This window comes from Gracilinanus agilis, chromosome 4 (assembly GCF_016433145.1).
Source record: "Gracilinanus agilis isolate LMUSP501 chromosome 4, AgileGrace, whole genome shotgun sequence".
Classification (NCBI taxonomy): domain Eukaryota; kingdom Metazoa; phylum Chordata; class Mammalia; order Didelphimorphia; family Didelphidae; genus Gracilinanus; species Gracilinanus agilis.
Genome location: NC_058133.1, coordinates 103272016 through 103291352, shown reverse-complemented (window position 1 = coordinate 103291352; position 19337 = coordinate 103272016). Strand labels below are relative to the sequence as shown.

General features: G+C 43.2%; 1 protein-coding gene across 2 annotated transcripts in view; it reads left to right on the top strand.

Annotated features, from left to right (window-relative positions):
* Positions 1-604: 604 nt before the first annotated feature.
* Positions 605-19337, top strand: part of CSRP1 (cysteine and glycine rich protein 1) — a 43117-nt gene continuing 24384 nt past the window's right edge. Inside the window, exons 1-2 of one of the 2 annotated variants that reach the window (XM_044676238.1) lie at positions 605-710; positions 17978-18090. In XM_044676238.1, coding sequence (XP_044532173.1) covers positions 17979-18090 — 112 coding nt within the window. In that variant the 5' untranslated portion in view covers positions 605-710; position 17978. Of the gene's footprint in view, positions 711-9771; positions 9787-17977; positions 18091-19337 lie in introns of those variants that run through there. The other variant, XM_044676239.1, reaches the window with a different exon arrangement.

Here is a 19337-nt window from a genome sequence, read left to right as displayed (position 1 = left end):
TCCAATTACATGTAAAAAAATTAACATTCATTTGTTTTTAAATTTTGAGCACCAAATTCTCTCCCTCTCTCTTTCTCTTCCCCTTCCCATCCCTGAGAAGGCAAGCATTTCGATATAGATTATACATGTTATAAAATGTATAACAAAACTTTTTAAAAGACAGTTCAACTAAATCCACCGGACACACTGACCACATCCGACAGTGTATGCAACATCTCACACCCACAGGCTCCTACTTCTCTAAGGAAGATCTCAGAGAAAGCCAGTGGGCACCTATCTCCACGTGGGTTTCCACTTTCCACCTGCTCAACAAGAAACCTAAAGAAGACCTCGCCTCGGAAAGCTGGCGCCTTGTCCGGGTATCTAAGCCCCCGCTGACCCCTCTGGGGGCCAGTGGTCCAAGCGCCAGGTGGGACACAGAACTCCCAGGCGCCTGCCTCCTCGGGGCCTCCCTGGAGGGTTGGGCCGCGCCAGGCTGGGCTGCCCCGGGGTCCTTTGGCGCCCCCGCCACTGTGCTCAGGAAACATGACATCAGCGCCCCGCTGGTGCTGTGTGCAAAGCTTTCTGATGGTTGGTGTTGCTCCGGGACACGCCTTCTCGGGAGGAGAACAAAAACAAAGCGGAGGGCCAGAGAGGCACCCGACCAACGGGCCACTTGAGAGAGTTCCCTCCAGTCCGCCCTCGGAGCCAGCAGCCGCCGCAGCCTTCAGGTGAGTGACTGACTCCTGCCCTCCAGCTCCGTCCTGCAGCTGCTGCAGGGACCGGGCGTCCGGCCAGGGCTGTGCCCTCCCTCCTCCCGGGTTCCTGCACTGGGCACTGGGTACTCCCTCCCATCCCCACTCTTCCTACCCTCACCAGCCTGGCTGGCACCCGCAGCGTGGCGCCCAGACAGGCGCGCCCTGCCCACTCGGACTCCCGCGGCGGCGGGAAGGAAGTTTTCTGAGGGGGCTTCTCAGGGACCCCCAGAGCTGAGCAGGAAGCGAAGGGGCAGAGAGAGGCAACTGGAGAAGAACGTTAGGAGACAAGCCCTGCCATCTGGGCTGGCCGCAGCCAGGTGGGGGCAAAGCGTCAGGGTAGCGTTGGCTTCCCCGTCCTGGAGGTCCCCAACCCCTGCAGCACCTGTCCCCGCAGGGGCTCTCCTCCTTCCTTTTTTATCTCCTTTCCGTTGGGGCTGAGCGCACCCTGCGTGACGACAGTGACCAGAAAGCTGCTTCTTGGCTTCACTGACACTCTCTGCGTGTCATGAAGGCAAAATGTGGGCATCTGTGTCATTCCATTCAAGGAACCTCCTCTGTGCCAGGCACTGTGCTCCCCTTACTCCCCAGCCTTCAGTATTTGGGGCTTGTTACGACCAGAAATGAAAGGATTATGTGACTGGGAAGGGAGGGGGGTGGGTGGGAGCGAGAAGACATTGGAGAGGACTCGTGGTTTCAAATCTAGACTGAAACCCTCCTTACTCTCCCCCGGCGGCGGCCTCAAGGCTTTTACCAGAGTGCTGTTAACTGTCAGCGTGCTGAAGTAGGGCTTGTTCATTTTCTGAAAGTGCTCTAAGTGCCCCAAAGCTCCCAGCTGCCTTTCTCAGCGAGTTTGGAAGAGCTGCCCCCTTCCTGCTCTTATACTTACATATTTAAGACTTGTGTCTCCGGGTTGGCTGCTGAGAGAAAATTCCAGAAGCCTGAAACTCACATTATTGTGTGTCTCCTGGGTCCCTGGCAGCCCGACCCCCAGTTCTGTCTTTCCCGACATGAAGACATTCCATAGAACCATAGAAGGATACAGCTGGAAAGCTGGAAGGGGCCGTAGAAGTCTAGTCTAAACTCTCCATTCCCGCCTTTTCCTGCCCACCCCCTTTTTTTTTTTTTTTTTTTGAGTTTGAATTTGAGTCAGGATCTACGACTTAGATGGCAACGGTACAATGTACTTCCTTAACTTCCTTCTATAAAATGCTGGGTTCTGCCTTTGCCTACTCCAGTTCCTCCATTTTAGGGGAAGAATGAATTGATCTGCCTAATTGCCCCTTTGCCTGTCTTGGGGATTAAATGGGGCACTCCATCCTAGTTGGGACTTAGCCTGTGACAGAGCTGAAATGAGAAGGGTGTTGGGGAAAAGTAACAAGAATTTTAGAGCTGAACGTTCATTCTTTCAGAGCCTGCCCCTGCTAGTGCCAGAGTATCCACATAATAACTCAGAAAAAAATAGACAGGGGGTGGAAGTTGAGGTGGGCACCAAGTGGCTCAGTGGATTGGTATCCAGGCCTCTGAATACCATTAGAGATGGGTGGTCCTGGGTTCAAGGCCTCAGATACTTCCTAGCTGTGTGACCCTGGGCAAGTCACTTGACCCCCATTGCCTAGTCCTTACTGTTCTTCTACCATTGGAAACAAAGGTTTTATAACAAAATAAAAATAAAAATAGACTTCATAATAATCTCAATTTTACAAAATCAGAATTAGAAAGGTAAGCATACATAGAACCAACAAGGTGACAACTTGCTACCATAGATTTATTTAGATGTAAGCTATAATAAAGTGACAATAAATCCTAATTAAGTATTCTCTCCAGTAGAAGGAGGGTATCAGGACAGTTCTTGCTAAACCATTTTGGTATCTTTTATTTTTTAGTTCTCCACATCAAACAGCACATGATATAGTGGATAGAGTGTTTTTGACTTGGAGTCAGGAAGACCTGAATTCGAATCCCATCTCTACCCTTTACTCTTGGTATGACCTTGTGCAAATCCCTCATTCAATCTGGTCCTCAGTTTCTTGTCTTTAAATGAGGGCGTTGGACTGAATGGTTATTAGGGTCTTTCCCTATCTAAACCTATGATTGCTTTGGTTCTGTTCTTTCCCTCTCAAAGAAATCCTGTGTTGAAGGGATTTCTTCATGAGTTCTCTCGTCAGCTCTGATGTTTTGGGAGAGAGCTTCCCCCACCTAGAGTGGAGAATAGGAGAATTCCTTTTCCCCTTGTTTTCTGAGGAGCTCTGATATATTTGGATCATTATCCCATCTTCCTGCACTGAGCTCTAGTCCTGATGGATCAGCCCCTTCCCAGATCACTGAGCCATTTCTTTGGAGGAAGGCTATTTAACTGGCATGAACTTGGATGAACTTCTTCACATGTCCACCAAGCAAGTCAGCTTGCATTTTGAATTTCCCCAGAGTTCATCCTTCTCATTAAGCTGTATGTAGTAGGTCAGAGAAAAAAGGAAGTTCATTCAAGTGGATTTCATATAGGATGATTGGGCTTTCTGGCTTTTACAAAGCATACAAAGAAGGGGTGGAGGAGGGGAAGTAGCAGGCCAGCTAGTCAGAGAGGGCTGTATTTTCATTAGGACATTTTAGTGCTAGAAAGAATCTTTGTGAGAACTGGGCTACTAATGAAGGATGAAGTGAGGAAGGAGAGAGATGCATGGAGACACACACAGAGAGACAGAGACATAGAGATAGAGAGAGAGTGAGACAAGAGACACAGGAAAATAAGGAAAGGCATCAATCCCCTCTCCCTTCAAGTCCCATTTAAATCTAAATTCATTCATCTGGCTTTTTTTCCCCCCTGGCTAGGCTGGATCTTTTCTTTCTTAACTTCAAATGTCTTTTTCTTTTGGCCGTGAGAGCTAGAGTTCAAGACTAGGATTCAGCAATCTGGAGTTCTTAACTGACCTGTCCCACTGAGTGGGATTTGGTTGGTCATGTTTCACTGACTTTCTTGAAACCATGTTAATAGCTACTTGCCTAGTTTCCTTAGATTAGCAACAATGTAGAAACTACAGGCTAGGCGAGTAGAAATGTGCTCAAGTAATTCTGGGTGGTATTCTGGGAAGGAAGGGCAGATTTGGAATGATTATGTTGGCCGTTAGAGTTTATATATTTGGTAGTAAAACCACCCTCACAAAGAGTTCCGGACTGGAATGAGATCCAGGAAGAGGGATATCAAGGAAACACAACAGGAGCCACACCTAATGGGTTTTCTCAGACTGATCTTAGTCCCGCAGGGTCAATCAGAATGCTTAAAAACACTGACAAAGGTAGAAATGGACACAAGACTGTCTCAGCAGAGTACAAGCAAGGTTGTCCTTAAGGGACTTTTTTGCCTCACTTTTCCAAATTCCCCTTAATAGGTCAAATCCTTTAAGTTCTGCCTTGATGAGAGTGTTTAACACCAAAGTAACATGGCCAGAGAAAATACAATTACAAGACCACAGACAATATTTTATATTCTATTTTAGATTTGCAAAGAATTGTATAATATATATTTATATATTTAAATTTTAAACAAATCTAGACAATTTAAAGAGGTAAAGCAGCCTATAAAATGTCACATCGTACCATAATGACAGAGGCAGGATTAGAATTTGTAGCTTTCCAATTTTCTGCCAAGTTCATATCTGTTGAGGGAGAGGATCCCTGGGATCCGTATATATATATAGTTATACCAGATTCAAGGGAGTTAGGTCTGTGGGGAGCGGAATATGTCTAGAAAAGGAATTTTCTTGAAAAAAACTAGGATTAGAGAGAGATCTGTACGGCTGGAAGAGAGATGAAGGTGTTAAAATGGGGTTGGACAAGGGAGCCTGAGCATTACTCCTCTGTCACTGTCTGGAGGGGTAAGCCCCTTGCATCCTGCCGGCTGCCTCCAGTTGTCAGGAATTTATATGATAATGATGTGGCTGGAATACATCTCTCCCTAGGAATTTGTCTGACGTTGGCTATTAGTGATTCCCATGTATGGTAAAGTGTGTAAATAGTGAGGCTTCTGGTATTTCCAAGCCTGGGTTCAGTGGCTTCCCCTGGGCCAGAGGAAGTGTCTAGGCTCTTGAATGATGACATGTTAGGGGAAATAAACTGGAGGCTAGCTACCAGGGTCTGGGATCTGCCCTCAGAGATATCAAGTACTTCCTTCATTAGTGTCCTTGTTTAGGGGAATGGGATGAGGGAAGTAGGATCAATAGTTAAAAAACTAAACTAAACTCAAAACTCAAAACTGGTCTGATTCTTAGACTCCTGTCCCTACTACCCACATCTTTGAGAAGCAGTAATGGAAACCATATTGGACCTGGAGTCAGAAGACTTAGGTTCAAATTTTCCCTCTGCCACTTACTAACTTAATGACAGTGGAAATCACTTAATCTCTCTGAACTTCTTGATCTACAAGATGGAGGGAGGGAGAATAGATGATACTTTCAGAGCTATGATCATCCTAAGAGAGCCAGTGTATATATAATGCTAGCTACAATTTTCCCTTTTCTCTTTAAAAAATTAGTTTGTTACCTTAAAATTCTTAGGTATCTCCCTTCTTCCCTTTCTTCCCTTCCTCCCTCCCTTCCTTCCTCATGCCAGAGAAGGCATCATTTGCCCAAAAAATATATGTATATATAAAACTGTGTCTTGCTTATTTCTGTTAGTTCTTTCTCTGGAGGTGGACATACACAAGTCATTTTTCAACTAATATTGCCATTTGCTATATATAATGTTCCCTTGGTTCTGCTTGTTTCACTCTTCATAATTTCACAAACTCATTTTCTTTGCATAGTGTCCTATAGATAGTACTGTAGGGAAATACAGAAGATGGGCAGGAAGCCTCCTGGGACTTTTAGGCTTTCCCTTTTCTTTGCTCACTGGTCGCTCACATTTTGGATAGTCAAATATGTAAAGAATTAAAATGCATATTTGACACAAACAATTAAAACTGAACTTAAAAACCAAATTAAAAAAAATTTAAAGCACAAATTAAAGTCTCAGGGCATGTAATAGGGAGGAATGAGGGTGATATCAGTCAAGAAAAGCTTCCCGGAGAAGGTGAGCTTAAAGTAGAGATATGTAGAAAGGGAGGGTTATGGCTTAGGTGAGAGAAAGGCAGTAGGATATTCAAGGTAGGAAGAGAGAAGTCCACAAAGATTGAGTTTCTTCAGCTGTTAGAGCTAAAGGGGGGTGGGGTGACTTTAGGAATCATGGGAGAATTGATCTAGAATTGGAAAGTGCCTTTGATAGCATGTAGTTTAGCAATCTTATTTTACAAATAAAGAAACTGAGGCCTAGAGACATAAAGTGTCCTTGGGTCATGAAATCAATTTGTGGAACGTCTAGAAGTGATTCCAGATATACTATACTTTTCACTGCTCCCACAATGCTCCTGATTGTGTGGCTCCAAGCTTGCCATATGGTAGCACTAAGCCAGAATCCCACCACCACAACAAGGCACCTTCAGGAGGTCCAGGCACTGGTAGTCTTCAGGAGACCTACTGTAGAGAGGCTTAGTTTCTTCTTTATCATCCTCAGAGTGATCTGTGTCTGCCTGAGGCTCCTGTTCCCCATTAGAAGTGACTTCTAAGCTTTGAAAAGTCTTATTTTCCAGGTCACTAATGCCACTTCCAGGACATTAACCCCAAGCCCTAACAGATAGGGCACCTCCTGCTTTTTCTCTTTTGTAAAGTTCGCAGCAAAATGGAGGATTAGGTGAGCTTGGGTTGTAGAAATCCAGGGACTGAGAGCTCTTTTGTGTACCTGGCCGGATACCAAAGAGCCCAGGTAATGCTAGCAGAATATTTCCTAACTAGGCAAACACTTGACAGGTCTCCACGAAACCAAGTGGGTGGGGACTTAGAGGGAGTGTTTGAATGCTGCCCTTTTGAAACCCAAGGGGTGACTTCGGTTGCGTCTGGGATGAGAGAAACAAGATATAAGGAGTAGGCTGTCTATTGTTTCTTTTGGATAAATGAATTAGTGGAACGATGGGGGGGGGAGGGGGAAAGAAACAGTTCTTTATCCTGCCTTACTTGGTGCATTAACTGAGAGGTAAAGTGTTCATAATTAAACCAGATGTCTATGGATAATCGGTGACTCACACGTGTATTGTTCAGTGGTGGATGACTCTTTGTGACTCCATCTGGAGCTTTCTTGGCAAAGATACTGAGGTGGTTTACCATATCCTTCTCTAGCTTATTTTATATATGAGAAAACTGAGGAAAACAGAGTTAAGTGACTTGTCCAGGATCACACAGCTAGTAAGTATCTGAGACCAGATTTGAACTTAGCTCTTCATGACTTCAAGTCCTGTCCTCTATCCACTGTGCCATCTAGCTGTCTCCTAGGCAGACAGAAGTTAAATGACTTACCTAAGGTCACACGACTATAAAGGTCTAAGATCACATTTGAACTCAGACCTTCCTGACTCTAGTCCCAGCTCTCTATCCATTGTACCACCTAGCTGCTCCTTCACGTAGGTGTAGTGATTTGAATAAATGCTAGTATGTAACCTTTATATAGTACCTTAAGATTTGCAAAGTACTTGCAGGGGGCAGCTGGGTAGCTCAGTGGATTGAGAGCCAGGCCTAGAGATGGGAGGTCCCAGGTTCAAATCTGGCCTCAGACACTTCCCAGCTATGTGACCTTGGGCAAGTCACTTGACCCCCATTGCCCACCCTTATCACTCTTCCACCAAGGAGCCAATACACAGAAGTTAAGGGTTTAAAAAAAACATACTTTGCATACGTTGTCTTGCTTGGTTTTCACAATAACCCTGGAAGGTTGGTGCTTTTATTATACCCATTTTGAAGATGAGGAAACAATTAACAGAGAGAAGTTAATGAGTGTTAGAGGTAGGATTTTTGACTCCAAGTCTAGCCCTCTACTGTGCAAAAAAACTGCCTCAAAGTGCTTTCCTTTGAAAAAGAAGGTATAAATATTATTATTATCATTTGACAGATGAGGAAACTGAGACTTAAAAGTTTGTCATTTTTCCCCCTCTGATCTCTAGTAGTCATCAGAACTGGGAGTCAAACATACTTTTCCATAACATCATAGATTTAAAACTGAAAGGGATCTTAGAAGTTCCTTCATTTTACAGATGAGGAAACTGAGGCTTAAAAGTGAAGAAAGTCACAGAGTTAAGATTCAAACTGAAGTCTTCTGACTCTAAACTTAATATTGTTTCCATTAGGCTATAGCAAAATGGGTTACTTATTTCCGATTTAATTTTCTGTAAACTCTAGTCTTCTGACCTTGAAAAAAATCATCTCAAGCCTTATTTAAAAATGGGATTGAAGGGGGCAGCTGGGTAGCTCAGTAGATTGAGAGCCAGGCCTAGAGATGGGAGGTCATGAGTTCAAATCTGGCCTCAGACACTTCCCAGCTGTGTGACCCTGGGCAAGTCACTTGATCCCCTAACCTAGCCCTTACTACTCCTCTGCCTTGGAGCCAATACACAGTACTGACTCTAAGATGGAAGGTAACGGTTTAAAAAAAATAAAATAAAATAAAAATGGGATTGAGGAAGCTGCTGCCATCTTGGATCTCCCTTCAAGGATGTCTCATAACAGGGTGATGGTGGTCAAATGATAGCCACATGACCCTAGAAGCTGATCTTTAAAGGTGTCAGCCCCAGATTTCATGTCATTTGAAGTGAACAGGGAACAGCACATCTCTAGCAGCCAGGAGGCAACTTCCCCTCCTCAAAGGATTGTGTTTTCATAACTGGTTTGTTGGAACGGAACTCCAAATACATTTATTGTGTACCTACTCCGTGCAAGACATTATGTGTGGCTTCTGTGTACAGAACAGCACACAGCACCGAGGAGAATGCTGTGCATGCAATACATGTATGGCTGGCACTTTTATTCAAAATAATGGTTACTGACAATTATCTAGAACATTGTTCAAGATGGATGGTCATATAGACCAACTGAAAGGTAAATCCTTATTTTGTGTAGATTTGGGGGGCCAAAATGTATCCTCTACATAGATATTTGGAGGCAAGATTGTTTAATGGAGTGATTCAAACAAGAATTTTATTAAATTCTTACCATGTGTTGGGTGCTATGTTAAGAGACAGGGATATGAAGAAAGACAAAAACAAAAAAAAACAACGAATATTAATAAATGTCTAATAAAAAAAAACAAAAAATCAGTCCTGCTCTCAAGGATCTATAATTAATTAAAAAATTTTAGACTCATGTTATATCTTAGAATCAATACTAAATATAAGCTCTGAGGCAGAAGAGAAATAAGGGCTAGGTATTGAGGGTTAAGGGACTTGCCCACAGTCATACAGCTAGGAAGTATCTGAGGTCAGATTTGAACTCACAGAACCTTTAGTCTCCAGACGTGTCCCTCTAACCACTGAGCCACCTAACTGCCCCAAGGAGCTAAAATTCTAATGGGAAAACCACACACAAATAAACATAGAAGATATATGAAATTTAAATGGGAAGCAATCTCTGAGGAAAAGCGCTTGTAACCAGAAGACCTTGACTAGAATTCTAGCCCTGCAAATTTCTTTCTGTATGGCCTTGGGCATGTCCCAGCCTTTCTGAACCTTAATTTCCTCATCTGTTCTTGCACAAGCTAAGGTAAAGTATAATTGTGAGAATCAAGTTAGAGAATATGTAAGGAATATATTGACAGCCAGGTGGTGCAGTGGAGAGAACACCAGGCCTGGAGTCAGGAAGGGCTGAGTTCAGACATTTGTGAGCTGTGTGACCCTGGGCAAGTCACTTAGCCCCTATTTGCCTCAGTTCTTCCTCTGTAAAATGGGGACACACTGGAGAAGGAAATGGCAAACTACTCCGGTGTCTTTGCCAATTAAACCCCATGGACAAAAAGTCCATGAGGCCCTATAGAGTCAGAACTGAGCAACAAGTGGTATATCACAAAGGGGAACTGAGGCCCAGAGAATCAGACGGGTACCAGGACCCATCACCATCATCGGAGCTGAGAAAGAGAATGCAGCGGACTTTCAAGAATAAAGGGAAGAAATTGCTCTTAGAGCATCTGGTCCAGTGACTGGGAGGTAGGCTTACGGGTTTCCTTGGGGAGCCCATTGGAGGATGATGGAGAATGTCTTAATTTGAGTAGGTTTTGTGAGGGTTCGGGAGTGAGTCTCCCAGGAGAGGACTTGCCCTTTTCAGAGCCTCCCTCTCTCAAGAAGAATGAAAAGAAGGGCCCCCTCCCTCCGCCTGGTGACATAGAGCCTTGGAGAAACAGGTCTCCTTTTAAGGCAATCCAGGATTCCAGATGTCAAGGACTTGGCCAAAAAGAAGGGGGTTGGGCAGAGGCCAGGAGGTGGAGTGAGAAGTGAACCGAAAACCCAACTTCTCCCCCCATAGAGAGAGAGAAAGAATAGCCAAGTTTCATTGTGATGGAGAATCTCCTCTAAGATGAACCTGGCAAGGCATCCCCTAGGAAAGGCCCTTAGCCGGATTGAAGGGAATGTCACCAAAGCCCTTGCGGGTCTCCACAGCCTCTTTGCGCCTCCTGCCTCCCTAGCTCTGAGCTTCCCCCTCATTAGTAACTTTTAAGTCAGGCTGCTGCTCCTGATCCCAGTCTTCTGAGGGAAGAACCCCACCAAGTGATTAATGGAATCTCCAGGAGGCCAGACTGGTTTTATCTGTTATATGAGAATACCCCAATAAGAAGCCTCTGGGGACAGATTTTCTCCCTGACTGGTCTTCTGGTCTCCGTCTTTTCTTCTGTTTTTCTTGATTCCCTGGGAACTTACATGGACGTTTGCCCATGGCTAAAAGCCAGGAGAAACAAGGTCTGGCTTCTACGGCGCTCGGCAAAGGAGTGTTATGGGTCTCCCCCACAGGGCAAAGCGCTTTTATGTCTAAAAAAACCCCAACCCACTTCATTTGAAAGCTGGCTTTCCCCAATTTAGTACAGGGCAAGATTCACACCCTAGGGGGAAGCATCATCTCTTGTTGGGGTCCCACAACCCCAACTTGTCCCTCCAAGGGGAGCAGAGAGGTTTCAGAAGACCTGGGTTTGCATTGCTGCTCCAATTATGTAGTAGGTGTATAACTGTGAGCAAATCTTAATCTTTCTGAGCCTCAGTATTGTAATCTGTTAAATGGGTACAATAATAGCCATTGCGACTTGACCTCTCAGAATGTTTACAAGAAAGCACTTTGTAACCAAAGTGCTATATAGACCTGAACTATATGAGGGCAGCATCACGCCAGACAAACCATCAGGACTTGAAGATGCTCTGGGCTTGGGATGAAGGAAAGAAACGAATTTAGGGTTAGGGTCAGAAACGAATTTAAGGTTAGAAACAAATTTAGAAACAAATTTAGGGTTAGAAATGAATTTAGGGTTAGAAATCGGCATGAATTTAGGGTTAGAAATGAATTTATTAGAGATTAGAGTAAAGAAAAGGGACTGATATCAGAGAGTAGGGTGAGAGTCCCCTGGATGATTTGAAACAGAATATATCCTGTTTGGAAGCATAGCTCTAATGGTACAGGATCACCGAAATTTAGGCAGAGAAGGCAGAGGGTGCTTTGAAGTCAGCTCGTCCAAATATTCACATGTTTCTCAAATGAGGAAGTTGAGGGATATCTAGAAAGCTGAAGTGACTTATTTGTTCAAGGTCATGCAGGTAGTCAGAGGGAGAGTTGGCATTTTAACTCCCCAAGATTCCAAATTCAGGCTCTTTCTATTCCACCATAAGGAAGAGACTGGAGAATGGTGAGGCTTGTGCATGCAAATGAATGGAACTGTGGGCTTTGGATATGGTGGTGGTGGTGGTGTTCTTCAGTCCTGCCTGACTCTTCATGACTTGATTTGGAATTTCTTTGTCAAAGAAACCAGTGATTTGTCATTTCCTTTTCCAGCTTATTTGACAGAAGAGGACACCGAGATAAAAGAGTTAAGTGATTTGCCCAGGGTCACACAGCTAGAAAGTGTCTAAGGCCAGAGTTGAAATCAAGAAGATGAGTCTTCTTGACTCCAGGGCTGGCATTCTATCCACTATGCCACCTATGGGCTACAATACATGGTGTATGTAAGCCAAACATGCTCCAAAATGTTGGAGAAAACAGCATGGTACGGGGGAAAGAGTTCTGAACTACTCAACGTCAGAAATGGTATCTGTGTTTAGATCCTGGTGCTGCCACTTATTTCCTCTTCTCAGGGCCTCCGTTTCCTTATCTGTAAAAGGAAGGGGCTGGAATAGATGGCCTCCAAACTTCCTTCCAACTCTGTCTTTGTGACGCTTGCTTCTATTGTCCTCTGACTTGGAAAAGAAAGATGATAGTCTTTCTTGCTATGGATCCCTCCCTTATTTGGAACTAGATTCTTTAGGATTTTATCAAATTGTCCTTTACCTAGTGAGTGGTGAGGGGGCAAGAAGAGAGGGCTCAGGGAGTCAACTCTCACTTGAAATTTTCTGCCTTAATGCTGATCAAACAGAACCCTTGATCTCCTTTGAAACCCCTCCAGGAATATAATAAGTCTTCCCAGTTTGGTAATTGCAGTTCTTCTAGCATACACACTCCAACTTCTCCAAACATTTATTCATCAACAGATCTTTATCCAATGCCTGTGTATTGGTTCAAGGTCCTGGGGGGCAATGGGTAGAATGAGAAATGGGGAAAGCGAGAGGTCCCCAAGATGTGTAAGACAAAGTCCGTGCATTTTAAGTATCTGTGCATGTTTGGTCTCTTTAATCAAACTGAGGATTCTCTGAGAACTAGCCCTGAATTTTCACCTCTATCTTGTGTAGATCTGTTAAAACTTGGGAAACATTTAGCACAGATGTAGGATCTGGGTGATCTATTATGCTGAAGTAACAAATACTACATTTAGAATATTTTGTGGACCATGTGCTACATAAATGTCAACTGCTATCATCATTATCTCCATCTCCACCATCATCCCCACCATCATTATCCTTATTATTCTAGAGAGGCAGAATGGCGTAATGGATAGCGAGTCAGCATCGGAGCCAGGAAGTTGAGCTTCTGACCCATACTGACTCTCTAACTCTACTTCTCAGTGCCTTCTTCTCTAAGACAAGGAATTTCCTCACCTGGGGCTTCCCTTTACCTATGAAATTACAGTTCTAATCCTTATCCAATTAATAATTACAATAATGATGATCTGCTTCTATGATTTTGTTGGCTTGGGGAAATCCTTGAATGGAAACTTCCATCACTTATGTGGATAAGAAATTCATCAATATCTTAGAACAGGGGTCGGCAACGTATGGTTCTTGAGCCATATCTGGTTCTTTTGAGGGCCAGATATGGCTCTTTCTGCAGGAGCCATAAAGTCAATTTTTTTTCAGGCACGGTCACAGGAGCGCGCACTGTGAGCATTATATGACTCTCACAAAATTACATTTTAAAAAATGTGGTGTTTATGGCTCTCATTGCCAAAAAAGTTGCCGACCCCTGTCTTAGAGCCTAAGAGGGTTATCTGAAAGGCACTGAGAAAATATGTGACTTGTCCAGGGTCACACAGCCAGTGGGGGTCAGAAAAAGGTTTTACATTCAGGTCTTTCTGATGTCAATGCAGATCTTCTGTCTATACTCTGCAGCTGTACATCATCATCGAGAACCATGACTAAAATCCAATTCTGTAGCTTTACTTTGGAACTGAGTTTGTTGCCAGCAGGGCACAGGCCTTGTTAGGTTCTAGGAATCTGGGAATACTTAAAGCATTTGAATGACTGTCATCTGAAGACCAGCAGAACTGAGTTCAGGGATGTTCTAAATTAGAAGGCCAGTCATTTTTGGCCATGGTAGTTCATGAAGGTATTCTGCTGAAGAACACAGGGCTGGGGTTCTGTGTGGTGAAACATTTATTATACAGAAAAGATAATAGAATGTAAGCTCTTTGAGGGAAGGAAGACTTTCTTTTTTGTCTTTGTATCACCACTGTTTTAGTATCCTGCCTATCATATGGTTGGTGCTTCATGGATATGGGATGGTTGATGGAAAGATAGCAGCTGGCAAAAAAAAAAATCTTCATGGAGGGCTTTTTCTTTACCCTAGGTCTTTTCTGAGGAGAGATAGAGACAGAGACAAAGGGAGACAGAAAAAGTAGAGATGCAGAAAGGGAGGGAGAGAGACAGATAGAGAAAGGAAGACAAAAACAGAGAGGGAGAAATGAAGAGAGAAAAGAGAGGGAAAGAAGGAGGGAGGGAAGGAGGGAGACAGAACTATGACTAAAATTCAATTCTGCAGCTTCACTTTGGAACTGAGTTTGTTGCCAGACAGAGAGACACACACAGAAGGAAGGAGAAGAGAGGAGAGGGGAAGGAGAGAGGGGGAAAGGGAGAAGGAAAGGGAGAGAGAGAGAGAGAGACAGAAACAGAAAGAGTTACAGAGAAAAAGATGGAGAAGTGTTGGAAGCTATTAAGAGAAATTAGAATCTTAAGTAGATAGTTTTATCTGGACCCATCAAAAGATCAATACAGACTGGCAGAGCCATGTATTGACCTTTCTCAGGTTCAAGACTGGAATGGGATATTTAAGATAAAAATCTGAGATTCCTCTTTTGATTCCTTTCATAATTCACACCTTTCTTTAAAAAGCAATATAGTCTTATTGAAAAAGCTTTGGGCTCTCAGTAATCCAGCAGGAGGAGGGTTAACACAGTTTCCCTTTGACTGAGAATGCAACTGCCTGGTACAGCCAAGGTCAAACCCTTAGCAGGGGCATTTTGCCCAGAATTAAAGTAAAATAATGAGGCTCAAAAATATTGTTTAACACCATCAAGGCTGAGAAATTCAGGGGCTTTCCGGACTAACAAAATGTCCCAGACTTCACTTAATGATAACACACATAGTTGATAGTTTAGCATAGGTTTTTATTACACCTGGAGGCTTCTGAGGCTTTTGTTTTGACTATAGTAAAAATACTGCTCTCTGTAATTGTGGGAAACTTTCTTGGGCTTTTAGGGGGAGGGGATCTTTAACTTTCTATATAATAAACTGGTGACTCCATTGTACCTTGGAGTACTTTGAGCTAACAAGCCGTGCTTTCAATGTGTTTCATTCTTTACATCTGACAATCACCCTAGGCCACTCAGATAAGTCTCTGTTTATAGAGCAGGATCTCTATAGAGAAGGAGACAGAAAAGACAGGGGAGGAGAGAGACAGACACAGAGAAAGGGGGAGAGAGAGAGAAAGAGAGAGAAAAGGGGAGGAAAGAGAGAGGTAGAGAGAGAGAGACAGAGAGAGAAGGGAGAGGGGGAAAGAGAGGGAGAGGAGGGAGAGGGAGGTTTATAATCCTATTCTATTTTCTACCTCTTCATTTCCCATGGACTAATCTCAGTGTCCTTAGTCACCCACTGTAGTCTAAGGCTGTGTGTGGGGCTGGAGAAGCCCTTTGAGGTATTGCCACTATTCTTCATCTGGAATGTTCATTTAAGTATTCTCCATATGCTGTGCAGACATTTTTTTAAAAGGACCCCCTTCTCCAAAGAGTTGTTTTCTTAAGTAAATGAGAGACACTGTCCCTCAAAAGGGCTGAAAAATAGACTACCCTGGTTCACAGAGATCAGAGGATGACAGGATCTGAAGATGTAAAGGACCTTGGAGATGGTCTAGTGATAGGTCCTCTCATTATACAAATAAGGAAAAGGAAGCACAAGAGTAAAAATGACTTGGTCAGGATCATACCAGTGATAAGCAGTAGGACCCGAATTCATACCCCGGTCCACTGGTTCTAAATCCTTCCACAAAAATAATAAATGTTGGAGGGGATGTGGCAAAATTGGGACATTAATGCATTGCTGGTAGAGTTGTGAATTGATCCAACCATTCTGGAAGGCAATTTAGAACTATACCCAAAGGGCTTTAAAAGACTGCATACCATGTGATCTGGCAATACCACTACTAAGTCTATATTCCAAAGAGATTGAAAAAAAAGAAGGAAAGGATTTGTTTGTAGAAAAATATTTATAACTATGCTTTTTGTGGTGAAAAAAAAGTTGGAAAACAAGGGGATGTCCCTGGATTGGGAAATGGCTGAACAAATTATGGTATATGATGGTGATGGAATACTATTGTGCTGTAAGGAATGATGATCTGCTTGATTTCTGTAAGAACTGGAAAGACCTCCATGAACTGATGTGGAGTGAAAAAAGCAGAAGCAGGAGAACATTGTACACAGTAACTGAAACATTGTGGGACGATCAAACGTAATTGACTTTGCTAATAAAAGTAGTACAATTAAATTCAGGACAAAGTAAATCCAAGACAATTCTGAGGGACTTATTTTTTTTAAAACCCTTACCTTCTGTCTTAGAGTCAATACTGTGTATTGGCTCCAAGGCAGAAGAGTGGTAAGGGTAGGCAATAGGGGTCAAGTGACTTGCCCAGGGTCACACAGTTGGGAAGTGTCTGAGACCAGATTTGAACCTAGGACCTCCTGTCTCTAGGCCAGGATCTCAATCCACTGAGCTACCCAGCTGCTCCCAATTCTGAGTGACTTATGAGAAAGAATGCTATCTACATATGAAAAAGAGAAATGTGGGAGTAGAAATCCAGAAGAAAACATATGACTTATCACTTGGTTATATGGGTATGTGATTTGGGGTTTCGGTTTTAAAAGATTATTCTATCACAAAAATAAATAGTATGGAAAAAGAATTTGAGTAATAATATATGTATAACCCAGTGGAATTGCCTGTGAACTCTGGGAGAGGGAAGGGAAGAAGGGAGGGAGACAACAGGATTCATGTAACCATGGAAAAATATTTTTAAAAAAATTTCAATAAAAATAAATAAAGCCTTCCACAACGTGGTTGACCTCTCCATCTGAATTATTATTTAAATATAAAAAAAAAGAAAAAGAATGCTACCAAAATCAGGGTTCAAATACAATATAGAGATAAGAAAGAACCATCTCATTACAATTTCTGACAAAAGATGACAACATAAGGGCGGATGTATTTCAGGATGGTGGGTACCATCTTCACCTTGTGTCAAGAATACCATGGATAGAGAAGAGAGAAAAGCAAAAAGGAAAATAGAGTAAAGCTTAGAAAATAGATTACAAAATGGGGAATGGTTGGAGTTGAAACTGTTAGTCTCTGACTACTCCCTTATGTGCTCAATTTCAACTAAATGATTTTAATTTATTTTCCATTATACATATAATTTCATATGTATATGAAGGGTGGGGGAAGGTCAGTCACAAAGCAATCAAGACTTTGGCTTCAAAAATAAATGGAAAAAACAATTTGAAAATAAAGAAAAATAAAATTCAATAAAAATAAATAAATAAATCCTTCCACAACACTGTTGACCTCTCCATCTGAACTATTACTATATCTACCACTTGTACCAGTCATTTGGCAGTGAATTAGTGACTGTACTTTGGAGTGTGTTTCTGGACAAAGGATTGTTGAACCTCTTCAGCAAGGGTTTTTGTGACTTTTTTATGCCTGGTATCTTCAGCTATTATTTACATCTTTTATCATTAACTTTTCACATATTTATGTCTTGTCTTTTTTTTTTTTTAAGCCCTTCCCTTTAGACTTAGAATCGATACTGTATATTGGTTCCAGGGCAAAAGAGTGGTAAAGGCTGGGCAATGGAGGTTAAGTGACTTGCCCAGGATCACTACCTTCTGTTTTAGTATTAATTGTGAGACAAAAGAATGTCGAGGGCTAGGTTAAGTGACTTGGCCAGGGTCTTAAACAGTTAGGAATTGTCTAAGGTCAGATTTGAGGCCCAGTTTTCTATCCACTGAGCTGCCTAGCTGCCCCCTTGTTTTGTCTTTTCAACTGGAAGATAAGCCCTGGAAAGGCAGGGACTGAACTGTACTTCTTTGAATTTCCCTAACAGTATCTAGCATAGAAAGCCTTGGTGGGAAAGAATGCCGGATTTACTGCCTCTTGTATTTATTTCCTGTGTGATGATAGCAAGTCATTTTTAATTTCACTGGGCCTCAGTTTCCTCATTTATAGAATGAGGGGCTTGAACTAGATGATATGTTTCAGGCTCTAAAATTATGCTTTTTTTGACTTGTTTTGGATGGAATCCTCCATAGGATAGCTAGATTAAGGGAAGATAAGTTTGAGGCAAATGAAGGCCAAAACCTGGGGAGGGCATGGCTGTCCCTGGATGGCTGTCAAGTATACAAGTCTAGTTCTCCCTCTGGCACTCTCATTGTTCCTCAGCCTTCAGTCTTTTCTCCGTGAATCCACAGGTTTCTCATGCCTTGTTTCTGCATTTCTTTCTTAGGATGCCAAACTGGGGAGGAGGCAAGAAATGTGGCGTGTGCCAAAAGACGGTTTATTTTGCTGAAGAGGTTCAATGTGAAGGCAACAGCTTCCACAAGTCCTGCTTCCTGTGCAGTGAGTATGGTACCCCTGGGCCCTGCCGTTGTCATGGGGAGCTGGGACCCAGGACCTGCTAGCGCTGGCTGGGCCTGTCAGCACTCTAGGGAAGCCATCCCAGGGAATGGAAATGGTCTGAATTTGGCTGAAACAGCCACTGGGGAGGGCAGTGCTCTAAGGACCTCTTTGTTCTCCCAAGAAGCTGCTTTCCCAAGAGATGAACTGGCCAGAAGTTGGCAGGAGTGGCACGACGTTGAGAAGATGAGAACGGAGCATGTTGGGACTTTGTAAACAAAACTTTTCTCCTTTGGAGTTTTGTTCTATTCTTCTCAGCCATTGTCCAGACATTTAGGAGCCAGACCCTTAGACCCCAAAGAACCACCAGCCTTTGGACCCAAACTTACACTTATTATATAAGACAACGAAGGCAACTGGTCACTCCAGAGAGTAGAAGGGCACCAAATCTGGAGTTAGATCTGTATCCATGTTTCCACTCATCACCCCTTCCTTAAGGCCCATCTACCATTTGTCATCATACCCAGAGCAAGATGAGGAAGGAGCTCAGAGTTACTTACCAGGGGCATTTGGGTGGCTCAGTGGGTTAAGAGCCAGACCTAGAGATTAGGTTCAAATCTGGTCTCAGGAAGTTCTAGCTGTGAGACCCTGGGTAAGTCACTTAACCCCCATTGCCTAGCCCCTGCTACTCTTCTGTCTTAGAACCAATACATAGTATTGATTCTAAGGTGGAAGGTAAGGTTTAAAAAAAAAAGGCAAGATTTTCCCTCCCTCAGACCTGGAGTGGGTAAGAAAGTGGGCAGAGAGATCTGCTTGACTTGTGTGATTGACGTGAGTCATACCAAGTAACTGAACTGTAAAGGAGACTCAGGAGTCCTGACTTCGTAAGCCTGCAGATGGTTTGATCATTGGAGTAGTGATTCCTAGGCTCAGTTGATAGCAAACAGGGCCAGGTCAGTGAGGAAGCATTGGTTGAACACCCAGTGGGACTGGAAATATTCCAAGGCCTGTTCTAGTCCTTCCCATAAGATGAGTAAAGTCAAAGACTATGAACTATTCAAACCTACTAGAACAATCTGTTCTAGCAGCTGGCAAAATCTCCATGGTCTGGGTGTCCAAAGGGGGCTTTTCCTTTATCGTTGGGCTTCTCTGAAGAGAGACAGACAGGAAGGAAGGAAGGAAGGAAGGAAGGAAGGAAGGAAGGAAGGAAGGAAGGAAGGAAGGGAGGGAGGGAGGGAAGGAGGGAGGGA